This window comes from Panthera uncia (genome assembly GCF_023721935.1).
Source record: "Panthera uncia isolate 11264 chromosome C1 unlocalized genomic scaffold, Puncia_PCG_1.0 HiC_scaffold_4, whole genome shotgun sequence".
NCBI lineage: Eukaryota > Metazoa > Chordata > Mammalia > Carnivora > Felidae > Panthera > Panthera uncia.
The window spans coordinates 95,007,857-95,017,314 of record NW_026057585.1 but is presented as its reverse complement, the minus strand read 5'-3'; the positions used below and the strand labels follow the sequence as shown (position 1 = coordinate 95,017,314).

The 9,458-nt window shown below is 44.2% G+C and overlaps 1 protein-coding gene across 8 annotated transcripts in view; it reads left to right on the top strand.

The window, feature by feature from the left end:
* Positions 1 to 9,458, top strand: part of PRDM2 (PR/SET domain 2) — a 122,960-nt gene that overhangs the window by 70,190 nt on the left and 43,312 nt on the right. For 6 of the 8 annotated variants that reach the window (XM_049618048.1, XM_049618052.1, XM_049618046.1 and 3 more), the window contains one exon: positions 7,540 to 7,677. The exons of 1 other annotated variant lie outside the window; for it this stretch is intronic. In XM_049618048.1, coding sequence (XP_049474005.1) covers positions 7,540 to 7,677 — 138 coding nt within the window. The remainder of the gene's footprint in view (positions 1 to 7,539; positions 7,678 to 9,458) is intronic. One more of the 8 variants, XM_049618050.1, reaches the window with a different exon arrangement.

The following is a 9,458-nucleotide window of genomic DNA, read 5'->3' as shown; positions in this document are numbered from 1 at the left end:
CGTTGCGTTCCGTGCTGCGCCTGCCCCCCCCCGGGCCGTTGGGGTGGGGGGGTGGCGTCCCCCCCCCGGGGGGGGGGAGTCCCCCCCCCCCCCCCCCCCCCCCCCCCGGCGCGACACAAGCATCCCAGGAATTTACACCGGGATCTGCAGCACTGAAAAATCCAGAACTTTTCCATTGTTACTGTTGGAAGCAAAGCCTAGAGCCCTGTTTTAATACTATGAGCAATTTAAAACCAGAGAGGTTTTATTTTCGTAATTTGCCTCTGGGATTACAGACAGCTCTTGGAGAGCTTAACTCCAGGAAAAGGTTGAAATTGTGCCTGAGCTGCTTAACAGAATTTTTTTTAGTGTCAGGTACATTTCAAGTTACTTTAAATATGAAAGAAATGTATAGAAAATGGAGAGCATGTTCCTTTCATAAAAACCAGTTGCTGCACAGCATCTTGCCACTTCAGAGCGTTCTGCCCAAAACACCGTGGGGCAGCAGGGCTAGGCTCCCAGTAGCTCGGTTTCCCCCTGAGACCCCCTTGGGCAGCTCTAACGTCCACCCTGACCATCTGATGGACACACCCCGACCCGTGTGCAGCTTGGCCGACCTTTGCGGGTGCCTCTCTGGCTGTGGTCTTGGAGGCCCTGCTCTCACTTTGGTCCTGCTGCCCAGCTTCCCCGTTGCCCAGATTGTGACTTCCGTGGACGTCCAGGTTACTGAGTCATTCATTATCTTCTTGTTTTCTTTTTTAAGCATATGTTACAGTGGTCTAAATGGACTGCTGATTCCTTGCGGAAGACGGACTGTCATATGTGTTTCTGGCTTGTGTCCTCTGTACCCATCACACCAACTGTAGAAGGTTAACCACCCCCAGATAGAAAACAAGGGCTGGGGGTCTGACTCCCTGCCTCCCGTTACCAGCTCACATGGCACGTTTCGGCCATTCTTTCAGCCCACAACTTGGCTGTTACCTTTGATGCCCCGTCCTCACTGCGTGGTCTGTTAGAGTTCGTGAGAGTGTGTGTGTGTGTGTGTGTGTGTGTGTGTGTGTGTTTCTTTTGATCCTATAAAGAAGTCATTTAACATGAACTTTTTTTAAATTAAAAAAAAAAAATGTTTTAAGTAGGCTCCACGACCAGCATGGGACTGAACTCAGGACCCTGAGATCAAGAGTCGCATGCCCTACTGCCTGAGGCCGTCGGGCGCCCCTGAACTTTATGCTTTTTTCCAAGCAAGTGTTTTACCTTGCCCGTGAACTCTGATTTACCTCTACAGCAGGTGTTCTGAGAGTTGCTGTCAGTGCCAGGCCAGCCTGCTGTCATGGAAGCCACACCCTTGCCTTTCAAAAATTTGAAAAGTTGTATACTGACTTCATAGTTTTATGATAAAGTTCTCAATGTAGCTTGCAATGAACATGGCACTATTATCTTTCTTTTTTATTTTATTATTTTATTTTAGAGAGAGCATGAACAGGGGAGGGGGCAGAGGGAGGGAGGGAGGGAGGGAGAAAGAGGGAGAGACAGAGAGAGAGAGAGAGACAGACAGACAGACTGTCTTAAGCAGGCTCCACACTTAGTGTGGAGCCCAATGTGGAGCTCGATCCCACGACCCTGGGATCATGACCTGAGCTGAAATCAAGAGTTAGATGCTCAACTGAGCCACCCAGGTGCACCATTATCTTTCTTAGGGTGAAAAAATTAGGACCCAGAAAGTATTAGTCATAGTAAGGCTTCTGGAACACAGGAGACAGATTAGTGAATTGGGTGGGAATAAAAATCCCAGTCTTGCTGCCAACTTGCTCTGAGATTTTAGGCAATTCATACAATGAGATAAAGCTTTGGGAAGCATTTTTGTGGAGTTTGGGGAGCAGACTAAGATCACCTTTAAAGGCTCCTTCTATGTCAAATCTTAGGGTTCTTCTTCCTTACCTTTTAACATAGCTATTATTTCCGTTATTCCATGTCTGTTCTGTTCTCTAAGATCTGTACCCTCGGCTCAGCTGAATACTTTGTTGAAGCCTTTCTCCAGCCTTGTACGAAAGCCCCCGATCTTCAGATTTCCTATAAGGGACCCACTTGTCTGAGGGCAGGAAGAAGAGGAAGATTCTGCAAAAAAAGTGGTCACAAAAGGAGATCGTAAATGGTGGTGTCATAAGGCTGGGAGAGGAATCTAAAGAATGTAAGACCCACGAAACTGTCAGACACAAAAGGGGGAACTTGAGGCAAATGAAGCCTAAAGAGATTTCGGGTTTTGTAATTATGAGATCAGGGGGAACCGTGGAGAGTGGATCTTCAGTGGAGGAGAGAGGACGAAGGCTCATTTGCTGAGATGAAGGGCTGAGCGAGAGGTGAGGCACCAGAGAGAGGCAGGACGGGCACAGCCCGTCCTTTGGGGAGTCCTTCGGGGAGTCCGTGGTGGCTCCAGTTCGGGGCAGCTCATGTTCTCCATGACCTTTCATGGTAAGAGCTCAGAGACGGGGCCTCGCCTGGTGCGGAATCAGCTGTGTATCTGAGTAAGGTGGTGAGCTCCCTCAACAAAGATCAGATAGACCGGCTTCTGTGCGCCAGTACTGAATTCTGATTTTATGCGTAGGAGTTGGGTAGCTCCCAGTGAGGAGGCAGCACATGTAGAGTTACATATGGCTCTAAATTTAATTCACTTAAATCACGAAATTCGTGAGCCTTCACTGTTGTGATGAATTTTTAATGTAACCTGAGCATGCCTTCTAGAATTTTGTGTTTTCTCTGATGCCTGCACATTTTTAAGTGAAACATTATTCTCTAGATTTTCCTAGTGTTTGACCAGTTTTATTAGACTAGTAGAACACAGTCCAGACCTAGGTTAAATTATTTATGTGATGCCTTAGGCAATTCTGGTTTTGCAACTTGCATCCAGGCATCAGAGGTATAATGCTAGACATTATCTTTAAAGAGTAGTCATTATGACTGTTGGGATTCTCTCTACAGTAGCTATTTCACTAGAAAACCCAGTTCTGTTACGGTGAATCATACTTGCTTAGATTGAGCTTCTGGGCTGTTGACTTATAAGTGTTTCTGGCATAAGATACAATTGAAATGGGGAAAATAATCTGCATTCCAATTTGATTGCTGTTCCCTTCCCGTAAATGCAGTGAATGTCTCTACCACTTTTTTCTTTCATTTGCCCTTGAAACCAAGTGAGACAACGCATAGAAAAAGTGCTTTCTAAAGAATATGGTATTGATTGTGCCATTACAGGTCTTAAGAAATAACACTTTTCGTAGTAGAAGGAACACTTTTAGCGTCGTCGTCCTCAGGTTTTAATTCTGGCTCTAGAGCTGTTTAGTTACATGACCTTGGGCAGATGACTTCACGGCTTTGGTCCTTGGGTAACTGTAAGATGAGCGGCATGATTGGGACTTCGGGGTCTCTGGCAGAATGGTGCCGTCAGCGGTAAGAGCATCTGTTTTGCGACATGGGTGTGGCAGAGGCGTAAGAGTAAGTATGCCGAGTGAGCCCTCCTGTCAGCAGCTGAGATCACAGTTAAAGATTCATTTATTTTTTATCTTGTGTGTGCGTGAGAACTTTGATTCGGTAGATGACTGCTCATTTCTTTCTGTTTCATTTAGTTTTCTTCATAACTTTGTGTGCATTTCTTTTCCTTATATACATAAAGTTTGTCCTGTCCTTCATTATGTTCTTTGTTGTCGTTTCCATTTCACTTTCCTTGTGTTTCATTCCTGTATCTTTCTTGTTTAGACCAAGTGGAACACGCAGCTGGCAGTAGCTTCTATGTAGGACCCTTCAGGAACCCGATGGTAAGTGCACACGTGTGCTTACCAGGCTCCCAGCGGGCTCTGCCGGACCAGTGCTAGAGGCACGTCCCGCCTCCCAGACACTAACGAGCCCCCGCTCCCCTTTGTAAGAGTCATTACAGGTTGTTTTTGGTTATAGGCTTGTTTTTGTTTTTAAATTTGATTACAAATAGAACAGAAACCAAGTATGGGGGGTGGGGGGGAGGAATTGCTTATCTAAGGAAACGTAGAAGGTTCCACCACCTGTTCCTCTGTTCCCATTGCAGTATTTGGCTTTGTGAGTGACACCAAGCATACCTAAGTGTGAGTTGGGACACCTGGGTCCTACTTTCTGTTCTCTCGTGGACTGATTAGTCCCCCGTGGGCCCTGGCTTTCACTTTCTCTCAAAATGGCAGGTAGGACAGGTGGTTTCGATACAGCCTCTTCCATCTCCGGTCTACAATCCTAATGGGAAGTCACTTGGGTGTTAGATGGTTCCGATTAAGATCGTGAGAATCATTTCATGTGTCAGGTAATATCAGTGTCATGAGTCATCTCTTAGGTTCATGATAGACTCATGTCCATGAAAAACTAAGTGTCAGCATTCACCGAAGTCACTTTGGAGAGAAGTTCAATTGTCCCGTACTTTGCTTTTTGCAATTCTTCAGATACTTTTAAAATTCTTAACTATATAGACAGCAGAGCCCCCGTTGTGTCTTTAGTGGCCTGTATTGGTTCAGCCCAGCGGTTCTTCACCTGGGGAGACCTCCCCAGACATTTGGCCATGCCTGGAGATCTGCCTGTCAACAGTTAAAAGTGGACGTGCTGCTGGCGTCTAGTGAGTGGATGCTGCTCAACGTCCTTCAGTGCATCACACAGCCCCATGACCGAGAGGCTCATTCCCGGGACGCCCGGGCAGCCTGTGGCCATCTGAATAGGATGCAGATGTCCCTACTTCAAATGGTTTCTCTTCACGGGGGATCAAGGGCTTCCTGGTCTTGTTTTTTAAAGAGGGTGCCTGGAAGTGGGGGGAGGGGCTGGGGCACTTCTCACTAATTAGGTTTGGAGAGTCCAGAAGTAGACCTTGACGTTCAGTATCAGCTAGATGTTTTCCTCTTCTTTTAGGCAGGGAATAAAACTTAAAAGAGTACTTTTACGTAGCAGGCAGTTACGTGATTTCAGTGTGAATATGTATTAGTGAATGATATTGTTAAAGTTGTGCTGTTTTATTGTAAGTTATATCTAGGAACTTCACTTATTTAATACTGTTTACATATAGGCCAGTTTTTTGTATGACCTGCTAACCAACTTTGTATAGCATTTGAGAGGTTGCAGAAAAACTTTGAATTGCTTCTGTAAGGGATTGTATTACAACAGATTGACATGTTTTTCTATTAAATTTCACGGTGTGACTTTTTAAGAAATATATATGCATAACAGGCACAGTTTACACTATACCTCCATTTTTACTTATTTCAAAAGCCCATACCTATACAAAGTAGAAAGTTAGAGTAAGAAAGGGTCATTTCTTGGGCGGTTTGGGGTACATGAGGTGGTGCTGATGATGTCTTACAACAACTTTGTGGTTTTGGTCCAGGGAAAAACTTTACTGAATAAAACTTCAGAATTAAGCATCCTAGGGCACCAGGAGTCCTTTACGTGGTTCTCAGCAGACATGAACTGCAGCACTGGGGCAATTATGTTAGCAGCCAGTGATCATTTATATTTGTATTGTTTGCTACCGGTAATCTGATCTGCACTGGGTATCACACACAGGGAAGGGCATAGGTCATCGTGAGGATAAGAAAACTAGCTGAAAGTAGATAGAATCCAAACTTCCTAAAGCACAGCTGGATTCCTCAAGAACCTTGTCATCACAGATTTAAGCTCAGTGCTGTTAAGGTGGCAAAAGGAGAAAGAAGTGAAAGAGGAGGTTACCTCTTTTAGTGTGAAAAGGTGTTTTCATGTCCTTGCCCTTTCCAGGGGATTGGTTTATAATCTTTCCGCCTGCAGGCTCTTGGCTTCTGTTGCCACCAGAGTGTGGTTCCAGTAAAGTGCTTGCTTGTGTCCCGAGGTCCATTTTAGATGCCTTTGGAAATGAGGGATGGACATGTTAGCAGGAATTTATTTGGGCAAACTCTTTAACATAGTTGCAGAATGCATCAGTTTTTTGTTTTGTTTTTTTTTAATGGGCTTAAATAATTAGGGATTTAAAATGGTATTTAAACATTTTTTTATGTCTGTTTTTGAGAGAGAGAGAGAGAGAGACAGAGTGCGAATGGGGGAGGGGCAGAGAGAGAGAGAGAGAGAGACAGACAGACAGACACACAGACAGACAGACATAGAATCTGAAGCCGGCTCCAGCACAGAGTCGCTGCAGGGCTGGAACTCAGGAACCGCGAGATCATGACCTGAGCAGAAGTCGGGCGTTTAACCTTGACTCATTTAGCCACCTATGCGCCCCTAAAATAGTACTTTAGAGTTTGCTTTTTAAGACTGACAAATTAAATGGCTGATTATGAAGTATTTTGTACTTTTTTCCTCTTTGTTTCATCTCTTAAATATCTGTCAGAATCTGGTGGTGCTTTTTGAGGATTCCTATGTGCTTGTTGCTATCATCGATGCTTCCATTTTTACGTTCTGAACTGTCCAGTGTTATTTATGCGTCTCACCTCATTTTTATCTGCTGTCTATATTTTAGTTAACTGGGCTTCTCTGTAGTGATGTTCTGTTATGGAGAACACCGTTTTCCAGGAGCAGTGAGCGAGTGCGTTCTGGTTTGTCATTTTAGTAATTCAGAGATGGAGGTGGCGGGAGGCTTGTTTTGCGAGAGGAAAGGACAGGTCTGCCAGGCCCAGCGGGAGAGTGCTGCTGAAGGAGAAGGAGGGGTTTGGGGAAGACGAAGATGAGCCTGTTCTGACTCTGAAAACTACAAACCCAAGAGCTACCAGGAAAAAGAACCTTAGAGCTGAAAAAATAGAAACAAAGGGCCACAAATTCTGGCCAAATCCCAAAGAGATGGAGCTTCCAAACCTTCAGCATTCGTACTTTTCTAGAGAAGGGCTTGTCCCTGTGGACTGTCTTAGTGACCTGAGCTCGTTCCAGCTTGTCCGAACTGTGGTGCTTTTTAATCTTCCCTTCTGAACTGTGCTGTCGGTTGGAATGCAGTGGGTGTTTCCTGAATTCCATTTTTGCAGTTGTTAATGAAATCCTGATTCGTACTGAACTTGGAGTCGGGTCCCTGGGGACCCGCAGAATTCCTGCTGTCCTGACAGTGAATTCTTCATAATTCCTCTGCATGTGATATCTGAGCTGTTGCACACACGGATCCTTTGTAGTCCAACAGAGTCTGCTTCTCTTGCTTCACTTGGACAGTTATGGACAAGCTTATCTCAACTAAAAGGGACCCAAGTTACACCATATTGTCTTCCCTAAAGTGCTTCTTGCACCTAATCAGACTTTCGCCAGTCCCTGTTATTTGTGTGGTCCTGAAGCTCAGTGTTAGTATCCAGTTTTCCTCTGACATCGATATTGTTACGTTTTCTCGAATAGATGATTTATTAGTTTGAGGAGTCTCAAAAATACAGGGTTTTGGGTTTCTTTTTCTTCTCTGACATGATTTACACGTATTCATATTCATCATCTGTTCATTTCTTTAGAAATCCGATGTGATAATTGTCCAGAAGTATACAGTTTGCTGTCATTGGATTAGTAATTGTCTTTTTCAAGAATTCAGGGTAATAGTGAGTAAGTAAACAAATAAATATTGTGTTTTAGGGAAGAAAAAATCCCAGGAAAGTAAAAACAAAGCAAACAAAGCTGAAGACACACCCCTGAAGACAAGCGAGCCAGATTCTGCTTCTGCAAATATGAGAGATTCTGCGGAAGGTAAGCTTCGAAGTTGGACTTGTTCGGGTATGTATCACCAGTTACTGTAAATCTCCTTGGAATGCCCTTCTGAGAATCCCCCAAGAACTGTAAAGGGTTAACCGCGAAAAGCCTGCCTGTATTAATTAATTTTTTATTTTTATTTTTTAGCCGTATTTATTGAGGGGGAGGAGTGGGGCGTGAGCCAGGGAGGGGCAGAGATAGAGAGGGAGAGAGAATCCCAAGCAGGCTCGGTGCTGTCAGTGCAGAGCCTGATGCGGGGCTTGCTCCCTGGACCCTGAGGTTATGACCTGAAATCGGGAGTCCGATGCTTAACCTACTGAACTGCCCAGGTGCCCCAAGGCTGCCTGAATTTAATAACGGTGAACTGAGCCTCTACATCCCACCTTCCCTTAAAAGTATTTTTAAAGACCTTCTTTGTTAAAAATAAAATTATTCCCTGGTTAAAATAAAAGGAAATGTACTATACGATCACATTTGTAAATAATTTATGAAGTTCAAAACCATCGAAACAAATCTCTGGTGATAGAATCAGACTGGTAGCGATGCCAGAAGGCTTCTGGGACGGTGGTGCTAGTCCACCCCTGAGCTGTGGACTGTGGGCATCAGTATTGACTTTGTAAACATTTTATTTAGCTAAATGCTTCTGATTTACACACTTAAATCGTTTGTTTTGCACTTCAGTTAAGAGTTTACTTGAAATACCAAACACCTTTGATTTTATACATCAGCATGAAAAGTGTGCAGAGTGAAAAAAAGCGTTCTTGTTTTTTGTTAGAAATTAACTTCCTAGTTTATTCTTTGTGTTTCTCCACACAAAATTTTCTTTTTTATCATCCCTTCTGAGGATTAACATTCTAGGCCCTCCATGTTGGAAGAATTCAGAGAGAGGCGTGGATTGAAAGTCAATCAGAAAGGCTGGTGGCTCTGTGCTCTTGGCAGTTGAGCAACCATATTGAGACTGTTGATGATAGAAATGAGGGAGGTGTGTCTTCTGATCTGGTACGTGGCAGATACATGCTTGCTAAGAATTGCTCATAGTGACCCAAACAGGCAAATTTCAATAGAGCCTTGTGACTCTTTCAAGAACATTCATAGGTACCCGCCCGGGTAGACGCTCAGTTAGTTAAGCGTCTGACTCTTGGTTTTGGCTCAGGTCACGATCTCACGGTTCACGGGATCGAGCCCCTGCATCGGGCTCTGTGCTGGTGGTGTGGAACCTGCTTGGGATTCTCGGTCTCTGTCTCTCTGTCTCTCTCTCACTCACTCACTCTCTCTCCCCCTCCCCTGCTTGCACAATCTGTTTTTCTCTCAAATAAATAAACTTAAAAAAAATTTGTAGAGAAAAAAAACGCAACAAAATATTTTGGATGCCTTTTAAACCACTTTATTAGCACTGTTGGAGGTGATGACATTCATAAAAGATTATAATTTCCTGTGGCATTTTATGAAGCAAGAACAGACAGGTTGACTAGGTTCTCCATGCTGATAGCAGATTTGCTAAGTAAGCCTTTTGTTTGAACACTAAAGAACGTCACTGCCTTTAGTGGCAGAATTAAAAAAGAAAACCCAACTGCCCTCTCTCTCCTTCAGTACTTGAAGACAGGTCTTTATTCCTCAGATAACACTAGGTCCTATGAAGAAAAGTACTTAATATTTACCTGTTTGTGGAATAGCTGGTCAGAGTGCAATTGGTTCCTTAATAGGGTAAAGCCTCTCCTGAATGTTCTGCATTGTCCCCAGCAAGTGGTCTGTGTACTGAGCAAACAGTCCAGACTCTTCCTTGTGTTTCCCAAACCTTCCTTTAT